The sequence below is a fragment of the Pogona vitticeps genome, chromosome 5 (assembly GCF_051106095.1).
Source record: "Pogona vitticeps strain Pit_001003342236 chromosome 5, PviZW2.1, whole genome shotgun sequence".
In the NCBI taxonomy this organism is placed as follows: domain Eukaryota; kingdom Metazoa; phylum Chordata; class Lepidosauria; order Squamata; family Agamidae; genus Pogona; species Pogona vitticeps.
In genome coordinates this window covers 20,612,628-20,631,247 of record NC_135787.1, presented here as the reverse complement: position 1 = coordinate 20,631,247, position 18,620 = coordinate 20,612,628, and the positions used below count along the sequence as shown (strand labels likewise).

The 18,620-nt window shown below is 40.7% G+C and overlaps 1 protein-coding gene across 1 annotated transcript; it reads left to right on the top strand.

Moving 5' to 3' along the window:
• The first annotated feature begins 3,146 nt into the window (after positions 1 to 3,146).
• LOC140707632 (alcohol dehydrogenase 1B-like) lies at positions 3,147 to 18,372 on the top strand. The gene is made up of 9 exons (XM_073001890.2): positions 3,147 to 3,300; positions 4,234 to 4,335; positions 7,065 to 7,203; positions 9,654 to 9,741; positions 9,866 to 10,085; positions 11,835 to 12,098; positions 15,855 to 15,990; positions 17,303 to 17,441; positions 18,200 to 18,372. Exons 1-9 carry the CDS (start codon positions 3,283 to 3,285, stop codon positions 18,222 to 18,224), a joined length of 1,131 nt encoding a protein of 376 aa, XP_072857991.2. The 5' UTR covers positions 3,147 to 3,282; the 3' UTR covers positions 18,225 to 18,372.
• The last annotated feature ends 248 nt before the right edge of the window (positions 18,373 to 18,620 follow it).

The following is an 18,620-nucleotide window of genomic DNA, read 5'->3' as shown; positions in this document are numbered from 1 at the left end:
GCAACATACTGTATGTGTTCAAACTACGTAGAAAAATGGTGTGGAAATCCTTCTTCAGATATTCCGAGTCCCTAATCATTTATGGTTTAATATGATTTTATGGTTTTTAATACGGTATTTCTTTGATCATTTTTAGTAATTGTATACTTACTGTTTTTAACTTTAAAATACTGTCTTAATGATGTAAGCTGCCTTGGGCCCGTTTTAAGGAGAAAGGTGGGATAAAAGATAGATAGATAGATAGATAGATAGATAGATAGATAGATAGATAGATAGATAGATAGATAGATAGATAGATAGATAGATAGATAGACAGACAGACAGACAGACAGACAGACAGACAGACAGACACACACACACACAAACAAGCAAACAAACAAACAAACAAACAAACAAACAAAACTGGCATTTTAAAAATTCATTAATGGACTATGGTTGTATTTCCAGGCTTCTTTTAAGGGCCTTCTTTAATATATGTTTAATTCTTTTTAAATATTGTAATAATTTATCATTTTAACTTTTAACTTTTTTGAATGAATGATTGAATGAATGCAATTAATTAATTAATAGCAATCTTCTCTGAACCACAACCTGTTATTGAAATCATGGTTACCTTTCTTCCACAAATGTTTTATTACCCCAGAAAGGTGAATTTCTACAATTTGTACAGCCCCATTCCTCCCTCCCTCCTTCTGCATCATTATCACCACCCCTAACCCATCCCTTTGGCTGGCATTAAAATCTTCTCTCCCTACCTCTCACTCACTTTTTGAAATGCTCAGCAAGTGAAGTGCTACTGAACCAGGAAGACATGGCAAGCATATGAATTAGTACTGCATCACTTTAGCAGTATACTGTTAAGGCTGGTACTATAGTGCTAAACCAGGAACAAAGAATACTTCTAAAACACAGCTTAGAAACTGCACTGCAGTCATAGTCCTTATCAGTGCAAACAGTAGGGAGACAAAAGGAGCAGGATTCACTCCTACACCGTCCCCCACTCTGTGCATGAACAGTGATGAAATCTGGACATGCTCAGCAACAGCCCCAAAGGAGCAATAAAGGTGATTGCACAGCCAGAAGCAAGACAAAATAGCGCAGCTATAACGGCTTTTGAAATACACAGGTTCTGCTGATTGAACAACATAAATAACATATTTATAATGTCGTTATCTATTTGTGATTAGCACTAACATTTCATATTTCTATGGAATAAATGTTGAAAGGAACATAGCTGAAACAACAGCGTATATACCTACCTGGCGACTCCCTGAATTAGTCACTCATAATGAAATCCAGAAGTGTCGCTGCAGTGGAAAAGAATATCATGGGACTCAAGTCAATAGGCAGAAGAATGGACTCTGCCATTTCAGACAGCAAGTGTGCAAAAATACTTCGCAGAGAAAGTACCTATACAGCTTTCTGCAAGGTTTTTCAGCTACAACTCTGCACAGTTGTACCCCAGAGAAAACAGTGTCAGTCATTCCCAGAACACAGTTCAGGGTCTTGCATTATAATAAGAGAACTTGTAAATGGAGGGAAAAAGTTAAAACCTTCACTCTATTTAAGCTTGTTCTTGTTAACAATACTGTATACAGTAATACACTTTAGGATGGCAGTGTTGTGAGGTTGCATAAAGTTGAGAGAGTCTTAACACATAGCCCTTCATCCAGCCTTCGAAACAAGCCTATAGAATATCATTGAAAGTATACTCTGTTCTAAACAGCTATAAAAACTTGGATATACATTGTTAAGAAGGAAAAAATCATGCTTAATGCCAGAATAAACTTGCAGAGGACCAATTCAATAGTTGTATATAGAATACCAATTGATCTTCTGTTGTGGAAACAATTTAAGCTATTATATGGAGGCCTTCATCTATACCTCGGAGGAACCCATAGAATATTGTTAAGAGTATGCCCTTTTTAAAAATAACCATAGGAATATGCTTATAGACCTCTAAGCAGGAAAGAAACCATGGTTCCTCCAGAATAAACATGCAGAGGATTAACTTGGTAGTTGTATATAGAAGACCATCTCATCTTCGGTTCTTTTCATAGGAATGCAAAGCAGCTGTAGTCTGGGAACCAAAGAAACCATTTAGCATTGTGGAAATAGAAGTGGCTCCACCCAAAGCACATGAAGTTCGCATTAAGCTAAGACAGACAAAACCCTATCCGGGGTTAAGGCAGTGGACCAGTAGCATCTACACTCATTTTTCTCAGATTTGCTCAGCTCTACTCTATGGCAGAATGTGGGCAGCTTCCTGAAGCAGGACTTGCAGAAGAATGGGGGGGGGGAAGGTCCCATCTACCATTTTTCTTCAGATCCTATTACCCCCTCAGATGTTCTAGAGGATGACACTTTCTATTGTGAATTCAGATTGGCCAGTCTGATGGGATTGTGCATGTGGAATGGGGTGGAGTTTTTCTTGTCCAGCTCTATACATTTTATGGAAGGAAAGTCAAAACAGTGCCACAGGAGAAGTCACTTTGGATCAGGTTTTCTAGGAACTCTGGGTGAGCACCAGGGCACTGAGAGCCAACGCTTCAGCTGGTGAACTTTTCACTTCCACATCCGAATTGTTTGTTCATATTTCCATGAGAAAGGCAAAGTTCTAGTAGGGAAAGAGTGAAGGCAGGAAGAGAAGGGGACAACAGAGGATGAGATGGTTGGACAGTGTCACTGAAGCAACCAACATGAATTTGACCCAACGCCGGGAGGCAGTGGAAAACAGGAAGGCCTTGCATGCTCTGGTCCATGGGGTCACGAAGAGTCAGACACAACTAAACGACTAAACAACAACAAAAGAATGTTTTGTACTTTTCTTTGGTCATTGTTTGAGCGCACATTTGACCTTGAGAACTCCTAGAAAGACACTAATCTCATAGTGAAGTCTGGACATGTATCTCCAGTCACAATTATTCTCTTTCTTTGACGCAATGAACTTCTTATCATAAGCACTCTTATCATAAGAGCATAATTTCTTAAGGATTCAAAATCTGCTTTTTTCCAGATTTATTTAAAATACATTGAATGACTGCTTGAAATTCCTGAAAAGCTCTAATCTGAGTCACTCAGTGTAATAAAACAACAGGAGGAAATAATGTGGCAGGAATGGTTAAGTTTCTTAGGAGGGGCTTGAAAAATGCTAATGTCAGTTGAAACCAAGGCCTGTCCTTGCCAAAGCTGTGCTCCATGTGAACCTTTGTACATCTAGGAAGGCAGCCAGAAAGCAGTGAAGCAACACAGAGAAGCAGAGGCGTTACAAAGCCTATAGCAATGAGCACTGCAGGGAAAGTAAGTAGATAATTTCTTTTAAGATTGCTTCTTTATTCCAAAGATTTGTTATTATGAGCTATGAAAGTACTTCTGACTTACAGAGATCCTGTGAATGCATGCCTTTCAAACGTCCTGTCATTAACAGCTCTGTTCAGGTTCTTGCAGACTAAAGGCAATGATATTCTTTTTTCACACCAGAGATCAATGGCATCTAATTTTTTTTTTTTTAAAAAAGGCTTACAGAACCACTGACCATAAGCAAAGGTGGTTAAGGGTTAAACTTTTAAAAAACACTGTTGCTTGACCTTTATTTTTAGTTTAAAACAATTAGATAATCCGCTCTTTTTGAAAAGCTGAAACCCTCCTTCTCCTACCACAGGAGAAAGCCTTTGTTCTCAATGTTTTTATCAGCCTTCCACAGATGGAAGAATGTCATGGGAATCAAGTCGAGATAGAGAAGAATGCACTGTACCATTTCAGACAGCAAGTGTGTAAAACTGCTTTTCAAGGAAGGCACTTGTAGAGCTGCTTGCAACTTTTTGAGGCTGCAGCCTTGCACAGTTTTACTACAAGGAAAGTAGTTTCACAGAGAAAGGAATGCAGAGAACACAGATTATGAGAGGCCCTGTAAATGGAGGGGGGGATTAAAACTCTCACTACGTTTCAGATTGCATTTATTAATAGAGTATACATTAGGATGGCAATGCTGCGAGGCTGCATAGAGACAGTTTAGAGTCTTAGCACAGAATCCTTCATTCAGTCTTTGAAACAAGACCATAGAATATTGTTCAAAGTATATGCTGTTGTAAACAGCAATGCAAACTTGCATATACTGTACATGTACTGTACATCTAAGGAAGAAAGGAATTGTGCTTAATGCCAGGATACAAGTGCAGAGGGTCAACTTTAGCTGAATGGAGAAGCCCATCTCATCTTCAGTTGTTTTCACAGGTCATCAAATGCAAAGCAGCTGTAGTCTGGGAACCGAAGAAACCATTTAGCATTGTGGAAATAGAAGTGGCTCCACCAAAAGCACATAAAGTTCGCATTAAGGTAAGAGAGACAAACCCCATCCTGGGTTAAGGCTGCTGACCAGTAGCATCTACACTCATTTTTCTCAAATTTGCCCAGCTCGCCTCTAAGGCAGAGTGTGGCAGCTTCCTGAAGTAGGAGTTGCAGGAGACGGGGGGGGGGGGGGGAGGTCCCTTCTGCCATTTTTCTTGAGAGCCTATTACCCCCAGATGTTCTAGAGAACTGATTCTTAACCTTGGTTACTCAAGAGTTTTGGACTGCAACTCCCAGAAGCCTTCACCACCAACTGTGCTGGCTGGGGTTTCTGGGAGTTGCAGTTCAAAAACATCCGAGTAACAAAGGTTAAGAACCACTGTTCTAGAGGATGTCACTTTCTATGGGGAATTCAGATTTGCCAATCTGATGAGACTGCGCACGTGGAATGGGGTGGCGTTTTTCTTGTCCCGCTCTATACATTTTATGGAAGGAAGGGCAAAACAGAGCCACGGGAGAAGTAGCTTTGGATCAGGTTTTCTAGGAACTCTGGGTGAGCACCAGGGCACTGAGAGCCAACTCTTCAGCTGGTGAACTTTGCACTTCCACATCTGAATTGTTTGTTTGTATTTCCATGAGAAAGGCAAAGACCTAGCGCTGAGAAACGTTTTTTATTTATTTTGTTTAACAAACTACAGCTCCCAGAATCTGACAGAGACCATGCTGGATGCAGCATTCTGGGAGTTATACTTCCTAAACCTAACTTTTCCAAAGACTCGCCCGTGCTTATCTACACCCTTTTTTAAATTTCTTATCAAACATAGCTCTACAGTGTGCTCAGGCAAAGTGTACTTTACACCTGACGTTTGGCAGCTTCCCAAACCAGGAGTTGCAGGAGACGGGGGCAGGTCCCATCTACCATCTCTCTTGACACCCTGGCCCTGATCTTAACTGTTGCTCTCAGGTGTGACAGAGAAGAACTTCTGTGCTAAGTTCAGATTTGTGAATCTGATTAGATTGTACATGTGGAATAGGGAGAGAGATTTTGCTGTTCACCTGGAGAAAAGGTGAGGCAGATCCACATGTGAATTAGCTGTAGATTAGAGTTGGGCACGAATTGAAAAAATGGCAATTCATTTTGATTTGAGATTTGTAAAGGTCAATGAATCATGAATCATGAGTTTTACATTTTTCCCTGACAAATTGACACATTTAAAACCCTATAAAATGGCTCCCCAAGAACCTAAAGATACCAAAAAATCACAGAAAGGCTTCCCCTGGCTCTCCTGTACAATCCCTCCACATTTGGTGAAGATTGGGATTCAGACATCCAAGTTATACACCCACAACATGGATGCCCTCTTGGAAAGACCCCTTTAGCAGCTGGCTTGTAGAAAACCCTATATTCACCAAACTTGGAGGGATTGTAGAGGTGAGTGGGGGAAAACTTCTCTGAGATTTTGGTGTTCTCTAGGTACCTGGGGGGAACTTTCCTGTGGGGGTCTCTTTGTGGGTGTGTAACTCAGATGCCTGAAACCCAATCTTCACCAAACTTGTTAGGATTGTAGAGGAGAGTCAAGGGAAGTTTCTCTGAGATTTCAGCATCTCTAGGTCCCTTGTGGGGCCATTTTATAGCCCAATAAATTGACAAGATGTCTTCTCTGTCTGTGACTTATAGCAGTTGAAGAGAGAAATGTGAGAAGGAAGGAAGTGACATTAGCAACCCAAAGAATATCAATTTATGTCAGCATAGGTCAGAGGAGGTAAAGGTCAATCTAAGAAATCTGAGAAAATCCCTCCCAATGTCTACCAATGGAAAGTCACACATCTTCCTCTGTGTAAGCTCAGTAGTACATTTATAACATTAGCCAAAATGAAAAAAGAATCACGTCGAAAAGTTCGTAAGTTCAGGCAAAACTTCTCATAGGAATGCATTGAAAACCATTTAATCCCTTCCAGCTGTTTTTTGTTCTTATGGCGAGGCGCTGTTCGCAAAGAAATAATGCAAACTTGATTAATCCATACTCTACCACTAGGGGGATTTTTTCATTTTTTTTCTTTTGACCTAAGATGAACTTAGGTCAAAATAAGGGCAGGAACGTTTTTTCGTTCGTAAGTCAAAGTTCTGTTCACAAGTCGAAGCAGCATTTTGGGAACAGAGCCATTCATAACTTGAAATGTTCGTAAATGGAGACGTTCGTAAGTCGAGTACTCAGGAGTAGTAAATCATTCCCTTCTCAAGGTGATCTGGGAATGGCAAGCCTGCCTAAAGCTGAACAGGCTGGCTCTTCTCCCAGGAGGACCACAGGGGAATCAAACTCCCAATCTCTGACTAGATAGCTAGAAGCCTATATGAGCTACAGTATTCGGCCATGATTCAGCATGTGCAAATCATGATTCAAAGCCCATAATCAGTGGGGTAAACGTTGGGCATTGATTTTAAGGCAAATTTGTACTGTGGACTTAAAACATTCCAGTCACATACTTTGTGGATAGAGCGAGGAGAATATTTTTCTACCAGAGAGTTTCCTATCCTCACGATATTACACTCAGTTCCTAGGCTTCTTTGGAGAAGCTATTATAGTTAATAAATCTGATTCCAGTTCTTTGTGGCCCATGGTAAACTGTTTTCAATGTGTGTCACCATTTTCAGGCCCTTGGCAGCCACACACCCACTGTTTACTAGATGATGGGAACTCTAAGCAACCCCACCAAAGTTGATAGTGCTGAGCTGAGTTCTGCAGCTGCCGCTAACATGTCTTCCACTTCCATTCCAGATTTTGGCTTCTGGCATCTGCGGCTCAGATGACCACATCCTGAGTGGTGCAGTAAAGGTGAATTTCCCCATTATTCTTGGCCATGAAGCAGCTGGTGTTGTGGAAAGTGTTGGGGAAGGAGTTACCAGTATGCAACCAGGTATGGCTAAACACATACAAGACAAATACAAGACAAACAACATTTTTGGCAACAATAAAGCAAACCACTAGGAAAGGATGGAAGTACTTAAAAGAGTAAAAAGCAACAGGATGTATAAGCATATTTAACTGTTCTTTTCATTACCCAAGGAAAACCAAATTGAGCTTGATAACTTCATTATTCAGAATTTATCTGATAAAAGATTATTTTGACTAAAAGCATCAAAAACACATGAATAAACAGTTCTCTACCTGTTGGGTTTTTACAAAACTTCCAGTTACCTATACTGGAAGTTTCCCTTTTTGTTTGACCGCCTACACTATAATGCAGCCACATGCCTAGGCCACTGTTCTTTCCACTATCAGCCACAGAATATCTTTGGCTATTAGTTCCATTCTTGTTGGAGTTTGCTAACCACCATCTCTATGTCCGTCTGTGACTTTGCCCCTTACCATTGTCCATGTGCCAGAACTTTTGACCTTCAAAGCTAGCAGCACTCAGAACGGATCTGAATATTTGCAGCTGAGATTGGCATCCCCACTTTGTCTTTTTTTATAAATCAGTGTCGCGACTGCCACCTCCTCCTATGTCACCACAAGAGATGACAGGTCACGATCCTTCACACACACACACACAACTTCGCTGCCACCAACCACACATAAACCTGACACTTCAGACTTAGTATGGATTTCAAAATAAAAATGATGATTTATTGAATACAAAAATAAAATGTAAAGCACTGAGTAAATGAATCACTTGTCACACTATATTTCTCAGACCTTAACCCTGCACAGTTCTTTGTTACTTAACACTCAATTACTCAATTACCTAACCTATATCTAACCCTCTCACTCTCCAACTCTCTAATTCCCCAACTCTCTAATTAAATCTCCCCTCTTTGCACTCCCCCCTTATATACCAAAACTCCACCCCTTTTAGACCCACCTCCTGCCCTGCCATAGGCCAGGAAACTCCAGCCTTAGCCAAGACAGGCAGGTGACGTCATGGCACACGTCACAATCAGCAACACCTATTTCAAATACGGTGACTTTCTTTGAGTTTAGCCAATGGGTTCACTGTGAATGAGGCAGCATGCTGGTTTATGATGGTCTTGCAGTCCTACTGCAGTGGGACCAGTTAAACTGCAGACTCTCCATGTCTGGTTAATTATTCATGAGGTCTGGACTGCAACAAGAGCAAATGTGCAATGTGCACTATCACACTGTTGTGCTCATGGGAAGTGAAATATCTTAAGAATATGGGTTTACCATGACATGCAAACTCAGATCCTGTAGATTCCTAATATGCCAGGCAGAAATCTTTCTGATGTATTTTAACTAGCATCAATTGGGATTATGCCTTATGCTCTCTGTGCATGAAGCATGTCCAACAGCCAAACAATGATCCTGCTATCTCATTTTGTACAGCTCTTCCCTTCTCCTGAGTCTGCCTAATTTTTTTCCTTTCATGAGCCTTTTCCTTGTACTAATTTGTACAGATTTTGCTCAGTTAACATGGAAGTTAACTGGACACTAAAGAAGGTGGGATCTACAGCTTCAGCTATAAGACTGCAGCACTTGAGTATTTCACACTAGATACTTAACAGTTAGGATATGACTCTTGATATGTCCCATGATCTCCAACTCAAAAAAAGAAGAGAAAATGAAAAAAAAAAAAACTAAGTACAAAATATTGTGGTATCTTTAACACTGACAGATTAACTTCGGTGTGAGCAGTTTTGCATTAAAATCCACATGCTATTCTCTTGCTTACTTGTTTACCAGCATGCTGAAACCGACAGGCATGGCTACATCTTTGTAAGTGATAAAAAAGGAGAAGAAAATGGCACATCCTTTGGAGGACTCCTCTCTAAGGACAAAAGTAAACAAACAATGGAAACTAAAAAATTCATTGAATAAAAATGTGCTTAAGTGGGGAACGTCAGGCAAAATTTTATTAAGAAAGCATTCCAGAAATATGCATATACATATAGGGGGGCAGAGCACTCTTAAACCCTTCCTTTCTTTGTAGCTGTTCTACACAGTTGCAGAATATCCCTCATGTCCTGCCTGTGGGCTTCCTACAAGCACCCGATGGTATGTTGGAAGCCAAATGTTGAATTAGATAGGGCTTTCAAACATGGTTCCTTTTATGATCTTATGATATCTGCTCAAAACCTGTTGGGCTCCATCACAACAAAAAGGAATTAGCAATAATGAACAGTAGGATATGCATCAACTGGATATTGTCATTGCTGCACAAATGTCTCCATTTTACTTGTGTCCAATCTCATGCCATTCAACTGTCTGGAACTTCCAAGCAATTTCACCAGGGTCTCTCTCTCTCTCTCTCTCTCTCTCTCTCTCTCTCGCTTTCTCTCTCTCTCTCTTTCTTTCTTTCTTTCTTTCTTTCTTTCTTTCTTTCTTTCTTTCTTTGGTGGTAATATTCAGGAGATAAAGTCATTCCAATCTCTCTGCCACAATGTGGGGAATGCAGCTCCTGCAGACATCCCAGAGGCAACATGTGCAAAAAGACTGAGTGAGTTTCTGTTATCATTTGTCACAGTTTTAGAAGGTACTACACCTATACCTGTGCAATATTTTTTCATGCCCTTGGTGAGAACAACAACCAATGCTTCAATTTCCTTCTCTATATATTAAAGCTTTGGTACACCCACTGGATTAATGTATGATGGAACCTCCAGGTTCACATACAAAGGAAAGCCAATCCACAATTTTGTGGGCACCAGCACCTTCTCAGAATACACAGTGGTCCATGAGGATTCTGTGGTCAAAATCGATGCTTCCGCTCCTCTTGAAAAAGTGTGTCTCATTAGCTGTGGATTTTCTACTGGCTACGGGGCAGCCCTAAATTCTGCAAAGGTAAGGATCACAGCACAAATGATGTGCAATATGGTGGATTTCTGGGATCCCTATATTTTCAGTTGAGACTCCACTGTAATTGCTTTTTCTGAATGTTTTCTCACAATTGTTTGATTTTGTTTATACATTGTTATCAATAGGACATTTAGTTTAGTTTACTGTTTTCAGATATATTATGAATTGCATGCCATGATTATTTGCTAGTTAGTTTCATGCACCCAGGCTCAAAACTGGAGCATCACTCCAAAGCTGTTGCTGAACTAGAAAAAGAGTTGGTTCTTTCACCACCCAAGGGACCATCACCTCATGTATCCTCTGGGGTCAGGTATGAGGCTCTTTCTTCTGCTCTCAACCATGGCAGGGCCTTTCTAGTCATAAATGGCTTATTACTAGGCAAGGAACCTCTCCACCTGACCTCATTTCTAGTCCTTTCATCTTCATCATATAGGAAAGAAACTGGAGACCATGTGTTGTAAAGCATAAAATGTGCTGTAATGACTGCAGCTAGCTACTGGCAAAGGTACCAAAGGTGGTAAAAAAACGTAAAGGTAAAGGTTCCCCTTGACAATTTTTGTCCAGTCGTGTTCGACTCTAGGGGGCGGTGCTCATCCCCATTTCCAAGCAATAGAGCCAGCATTTAGTCCGAAGACAATCTTCTGTGGTCACATGGCCAGTGCGACTTAGACACGGAACGCTGTTACCTTCCCATTGAAGTGGTCCCTATTTATCTACTCGCATTTGCATGCTTTCGAACCGCTAGGTTGGCAGGAGCTGGGACAAGCAACGGGAGCTCACTCCATTGCATGGATTCAATCTTACGACTGCTGGTCTTCTGACCCTGCAGCACAGACTTCTGCGGTTTAGCCCGCAGTGCCACCACGTTCTGTACCAAAGGTGGTAGTGGTGGTTAATTGTAATTTTACCCCACTTTTTCACTAGAAAGTACAGTGGGGTCTTGACTTGAGAACTTAATCCGTATTGGAAGGCGGTTCTCAAGTCAAAAAGTCTGTAAGTCAAGTCTCCATTGACCTACAGTGCATTGAAAACCGATTAATCCCGTAACAGGCCGTTTTTGTTCAATTTTGGTTTTTTTCTGGTCTGTAAGTCAATTCTCAGGCTGCAAGTCAAACCTAAATTTTGCGGCCAGAGAAGTCTGTAACTCAAAAAGTCTGTAAGTCAAGCCGTCTGTAAATCAAGGGCCCACTGTAATACCAAGTCCACCATAAAAACCCATTAGAATCAACTAAGTGCATTGAAAGGATTAAAATCAACAACAAGTACAGTGAGAAACACCACTTAGGGCAGGTTTTGAGAGATTTAACCAAACCAACCTATTTAAACCTCAATTGCTGGGCTTTCATACTAGTCTGGTATTTCCTTTCCTGAGAATTGGCTTCATGCACGGAGCTCCTGCCAAACTCCAACTAGCCTCCTGAACAGCTATATCATGGTCCTGGCAGAACTGAGGACTATCCAGTGAACTGACCACTACCATCCTAAAGCCGGTATAAATATTTCTGTCTTCCCTCTCAATAATTTGAATACTTAAGATTCAACCAATGAAATGGCATTTTCAGTACAAAATTAAACATATAAGAGATTAGGTGTATAATGGCTGTATAAGTGTTTTGTGTGTGTATGTGTGTGTGTTTGCATGCGAGCACTCATGCATGTGCTTATTGTAATGGAAGAATTTCAGATTAATAAAGATTTTCCAAATTAGGTTCTACTATTTTGATGCTGATGTAGGTGCGGCCTGGGTCTACCTGTGCAGTCTTTGGCTTGGGAGGAGTTGGCCTCTCAGTGGTCATGGGCTGTAAAGCGGCTGGGGCTTCCCGCATCATTGGAGTTGACATCAACAAGGATAAGTTTCCCAAGGCTAAAGAGCTGGGAGCCACCGAGTGTATCAACCCGCTGGATTACAAGAAGCCCATCAATGAAGTGTTGTTTGACTTGACGGATGGAGAAGGTGTTGAGTATTCGTTTGAGGTGGTTGGGCGCCCAGAAACCATGGTAGGTTCATACAGCAAGTATTATGGTGCAGATCTGGGGAACATACCCATTATTTATTTGCCTCTGCTTTCTCTGTAGATTCTGCTCCAACAAACAGCTTTGGGAAGGGTTTTGAGGTGTGTGAGTTAAAAGAAAATATTCTGGATAATAACAAAAACAGTGGCTTACAAATTTACAAGAAATTAAGGAAAACCAGATCTAAGCATGAAATGTTTAGGTACTATACACTAGCTTCACTCCCAGCTTCTCACCTGATATAAGATGGGGATTCGTCCCGAGCAATATAAACAAAGCTTATAGGTAGCATTAAAACATTTCACTCTAAGATTTGTTTTATTTCATCTCCTGCTTTTGCCAATTGTTGTTTTTGTTGTCCAGAAGATCGGTGAGTTGTAAATGGCAATGCCACTCTACCAGTTTACAGCAGGGATTTAAATATATGGAGTTAGAGCCTCATCACCCTGTATCTTCCGATCAGTTTGTTCTCCTTACGGTTCCCTATCCTGTCAAAAGCTTTATACACTCATCATCAAGTTTTATTTTAACATAGAAATAAAATGTGTAATACGGAAGGCTCCAGCCGAATGACCTGTGTTCTTTCTTAGTGACTTTGGCCAGATAACAATGTCAAGACTCCTTCTGGCTCTTTGTAAATTGGACTAAACAAAGACACAAAACAAGCACACTGGTCACCTGATAAGACCTTTCCCCATCATGGTGAGATGCATTTTATTTCTGTGGTAAAATACAAAATGATGATGGTGTAGCGGGCACACTGAAGCCTCTACTAACTCAGGCCTCCAGGAGGTGCTCACTCTTCTTCCCAAGTTGCTGCCACCAGGTATTGCTGTTTCAATACCAATCATTCACTGAGACATGTGTTTCATTGAAACTTAAACTTGTTTATTTGATCAATAATAAGAAATAGGTAAATCACAAGTTGCTAATCTATCTCTCTCACTCACTGAACTCTCTAATACACAGAACCCTACTCTCACTGACTCACTGGCTCACTGCCTCACAGACTCACTAAAACTCTCAAAATCTCCCTCTCATACTCCATACACCCCCCTTTATATCCAGCCCTTCCCCCTTTAGCACCACCTTCCATTCACTCATTGGCTCCTTTTACACTGCTCAGCTGTGACGGACAGGTGAGGGCAGGACTGAACGCTACAGACCTCCCCCCTTAACAAGTTGTTTCATGGGGGGAAAGCTATAGTGCTTTACCCTCATGAACAACGAGGAACTTAACTTATCAAATCATTACAATATTACACACAAACTTAACACGACATTTACACAAATTACATTCAGACGTACCACATTTGAACATCTACAATAAATCAACATCTTACCTGCATGCTATATATTAACTTTGCAATCCAGTTACTAATTCCATTACATACTTCAGCACTTCAGTTGTCTATACGGGTGCATACTTAATAACATACCATAACACTTAAATACTTACATATAATTTCTTTTGAATACACAGCGTATAACATTTAATAATGTGTACATGAACATTTTATTGCTTTCACCATTATACTAGAGTCCTTTTACTTCTTATTTAGTCTTTGGGTCTTCTTGAGAGGGCATCCGCAGCACCATTTTGAGTCCCTTTAATTACACGTACCTCGAAATCAAAGTCCAGAAGAATCAAGGCCCATCTCATCAGCTTGCTGTTGTTGGCTTTTATGGTCCTTAACCATAATAATGGGAAATGGTCAGTACACAGGACAAAATGTCTCCCCCATATATATGGCTGGAGTTTCTGAAGAGTGTACACTATTGCAAGACATTCTTTTTTGATGGTAGAAAGATGTCTTTCGCCCGCCTGCAGCTTTTTGCTCAGGTACGCCACGGGATGAAGTTCTCCACTGTCGCCCCTCTGGCTCAGCATGGCTCCTAACCCGGTGTTAGATGCATCGGTGAAGATGGTGAACTCGCGCTGGAAATCTGGAGCTCTTAAGACTGGGTTGGTCATCAACGCCTCCTTCAGCTTTGCGAACACCTCCTCGCAGCTGCTGGTCCACTGGATACTATCTGTACTCTTCTTGTGTGTTAGGTCAGATAAGGGAGCAGCTATCTCGTTAATGATACACTTATACATGTTCAGGCCTATATTCTATATTCTGACAATTATTATATTCTGACAATTACTAAGCTGTATTAACTCAGCTGGGTCACTATTGTCTGTCATTATCTCCATAGGACTTTCATTTTCTTCCTCAGCTGTCCTTTCATTTTCCTTTTGGGAACGAGTCAGTACTAAAACTCTCTTCACATGCTCAGAGAGGTCAGTCCCAATCAAAATCGCCGCTGGCAATTGCGCAGATACACCAGCCCACCATTTTCCTTCCCACCCTTGATATCTAATTGGTATTTCAGCGACTGGCAGAATAACAGCTGCTTCTCCAATCCCTTTAACCGTTATGCTTTTCCCTTTCAAAATGTATTCCTGAGGGACAATATCAGGATGACATAAGGTTACTTGAGAGCACGAGTCCTTCAGAGCTGTATATTTATTGTTATTAACATAAATACTGTCACCAGAAGTTTTAAATAGCTCCTGGTTCGTTTTAATCAGGTAACAATGCCGAATTTCTGCCACAGGAAGATCTGGTTCTCTGTTTTCAGCTTGTGTAGGGAGCTCAGCCTGGGTTGCCATGGCGCCTAACTCCTCCCTCTGAGTGGTAACTTGGTCCTGCTGCACACAGTATACAGCTTTAGGCTTAGGCAAATTTCCTTTTTGTGGCTCAACTTCTCTGTTTTTACCACACTGGGTTGAAATGTGGCCCTTTTGCCCACAACAAAAGCAAGTTCTAAAGGTCATTTGATCATTACCAGAGCTCTTAACTCCTTTTCCCTCCAAATTCTGGTTTCTGATCTGGTTATGATCTGAGGGCTTGCCTACAAAATGGCCCCCAACCTTCTGTTGGATCTTAAACTGCCCTCTGGGGTTTTTATTTGTGTCCCCCCAAGCTTTCCTCACAACTTTTCTCTCAGAAAAGCTTGGTTTTCTATTCTGGGAAATAAAATCAATAATAAGAAATAGGTAAATCACAAGTTGCTAATCAATCTCTCTCACTCACTGAACTCTCTAATAAACAGAACCCTACTCTCACTGACTCACTGGCTCACTGCCTCACAGACTCACTAAAACTCTCAAAATCTCCCTCTCATACTCCATACACCCCCTTTATATCCAGCCCTTCCCCCTTTAGCATCACCTTCCGTTCACTCATTGGCACCTTCTACACTGCTCAGCTGTGATGGACAGATGAGGGCACGGCTGAACGCTACAGATGGGTATATAAAGCCTTTGACAGGGTAGAGGAGCATAACGAGAACACACTAGCCTGAAGACAATGGGTAGTCATGCCCTAATACTGGACTGTCTTGACTAATATAGGAAGCATGGATACCTTTTTCTGTCTTTTGACAGCCTCTTTCTATTTTTTAGTCCCTCACCACCCCAGCATGGGCCCTCCTCAACCCTCCAGAGAGATTGGAGTTTAAGGCGAGGAAGAATGAGATCTTCTCTTCCAATACGTTCCTTAAACTACATTGTCCTAGGAGCCAACCCACTGTCGTTATGGGATTGGGGTTTCTTTCTTACTGCTGTCACAATGTCCTTCACACAGTAATGCAAAAAGATAAAAGGTTACAGGGCTTGAAAGCAGCTTATGTCATAGTTGGCATGACAGATCCTTGGCTTGATTCTTATGTGTAACTTTGGATTTGCTTCAGAAAGCAGCCTTGGCTTCTTGCCACATGGACTATGGAATAAGCATAATTGTGGGAGTGCCTCCTTCTGTATCTGAGATTACTATCTCCCCGGGAGTTATCTTCACAGGCCGCACTTGGAAAGGATCTATTTTTGGAGGTATGGGCAAAGAAGATTTGTTATTCGGCTGCTAAAACTCATTATGGTGGTTTCATTGTGGTATATGGATAAGGAAGATGAAGGGTTCTCTGTATTGGGGGGGTGGCTGCCATTTTAAGATAATAACATAACTATAAAGCTGTGTTGATTATCCACTAAAATGAGCATTTGAGACACTAAAAATCTGCCTTACTCCACCCCCCCAAAAGGCCTGCTAGCTCAGAAAAAAACATCAGAATGAGGTCCTAGAAATGAGCATTGCAGAAGAAGAAAAATTAATGCACCTGCGGGATATGAAAACAAGCATAGATACAAAGCAAGCTTGAAGATTTTGGGAAAATGTTTACATTTTCATAGATTTCCAGAGCATGAAGGGGAAACTGATGTTGTACAAAAAAACTGGGCACCTCTCCAAAGATTTGGCCACACCAACTGAAACATCCATTATCACAGGACAAGCAGGAACCAAAGTTACAGAATCTGTACGAACTATAGCACAGGGGAATTCAAACCAAAAGGATGCAACTTCAACTTTGGCCAGACACGTTACAGAAATGTCCTAAACTTCACAAACAATAAGCTTTACTCCAAATATGCACTATATTGTCTGTGCCACTGTTATAATTTATTATTATTATAATTATTATTGTGTGGTCATTTTATAATGTGAGGAAGGGAGGGAGGGAGGGAGTGTTGTCTTGGCATAGCTGAACTTGACTTAAGAATGTGTTTTTGTAAAATTTCATGGACTACAGATCCCATAATTCTCAATTCTGTGAGTTCTACCAAACAGACAGACACCGTACAGACATCTAAATGTGACTCAACTTGGAGGAAGGTTTCAACTGGAAGTCTCTGAAGTTGAGTGAGGCCCAGCACTGCCTGGCTTCCGATCCAGATAGAAAGCTCCCAGATAAGGTAGCACCTGGGCAGCAACAGGAAGTTTGACAGACCTAAGCCTAGTCAGCCTCAAAATCTTCATGTTCAGGCCTTTCTCCAAGGTGAGCTGTATTAACTGTCTGTCTGCCAAGCAGAACTCCCAGAATAGAGAATTATGGGATTTATAGCCCCAGAAATCTAAAAATCCCATCCACATACAGTACCTATAATTTTAACACCCGTGATCTTTACAATTTTGCAGCCTTCCATTTTTACACTGCAATTCCTTAGTTGGCATAGCCTATAAAAGACTTATATGATTTATCACATTGATAAAGTTTAGAAATTTGTGAGATTTACAGACATTTATCCATATTTTAATTGCATTGTAATCTGTGGTGTTTTTTAAAAGCATGTACACTTTTATTTGCAGGTTGGAAAAGTAAAGATTCTCTTCCTAGGCTTGTTTCAGATTTCATGCAGAAAAAGTTTACTCTGGATCCATTAATTACCCATACGCTGCCTTTTGAAAAAATCAATGAAGGCTTTGACCTGCTCCGTGCAGGGAAAAGGTAACTTTAAAAAAATAGCCTCTTCACCCATCTGAAAATATCAGATTACTGTACAAAATGTAATGATGTGGACTAGGAGGTTCTTTTAGATTACAGATGTAAACATTGATGTAACAATTAACAGAGTCAGATTATATGTTGGTGAAATGCCCCTTCCCTGAGCAATCAAAATTACAAATGAAGTCTGCATTTACATTTAAATGACGAAGAAAATAAAAGTAAACATGATTTACAATACGGGAAGTGAGGCAACCTTCTGGTGGAGAAGGGTTTCCCCAAAAAACTTTAATGATGTGTTAGCTGTCTTGCAGGTTATTTTACAATTATATATGTACACTGTATGACATCACAAAACTAAAAGCAAAGCATGCTGCTTATACCACCCCATAGAGCTCCAAGCACTCTTTGGGTGGTTTACAAGTTAATTAGGCAGGCTAGACATTCCCCACCCCCACCTCCCAGTGAGATGGGTATTCATTTTACCAACCTCAGAAGGATAGAAGGCTGAGTGGGCTACCTGAGATTGAATCCCGGAGTGTTAGCTGCAGTACCACTGTGCCATGAGGCTCCTACATCATGTCTTATATTTTATTTATTAAAAAAAAATTTACCCCGCCTTTATCCTTGTAAGGACTCCAGGCAGCTGTAGTGTAGGGGACTCAGGCAAGTCATTAATAAGTTGACTCCCATTGATTCAAGGGGTATGCTAGAAGACGGGTTCTTCGTTTTTAACTTTAAACTCTTTTCTGATGTTTCAGTATCCGCATTGTTCTGATATTTTAACATCGCTGCTGGGGAGCAAAACACAAGATTTCTGCAGCTGAATTTCACCAGATCAATCAAGTATAAACTGATATAAGGACACCTGGGAAAATGACTGACTCCTGCTGTGTTGTCAGCTACGTTATTAGCTTGTAGATTTATCCAAAGATAATCATCTTCTTCCTGTGTAATAGAAATTGCAAGATAACTTTGTTTGTAGAATTCAAACATCTAGTACTCCAGAGATTATAGAGACTGTATGCAGTGAAGCAACGTCAATAATCATAATCATCATCATCATCATCATGATCATCATCCTCATTATAAAAGCAGTTAGAGATCTCAGAGCTCAAAAAAACAACAATATTAGGAACAGCATACATACTGAGCCAATATTTAGCAGATACTTAGGTTTTT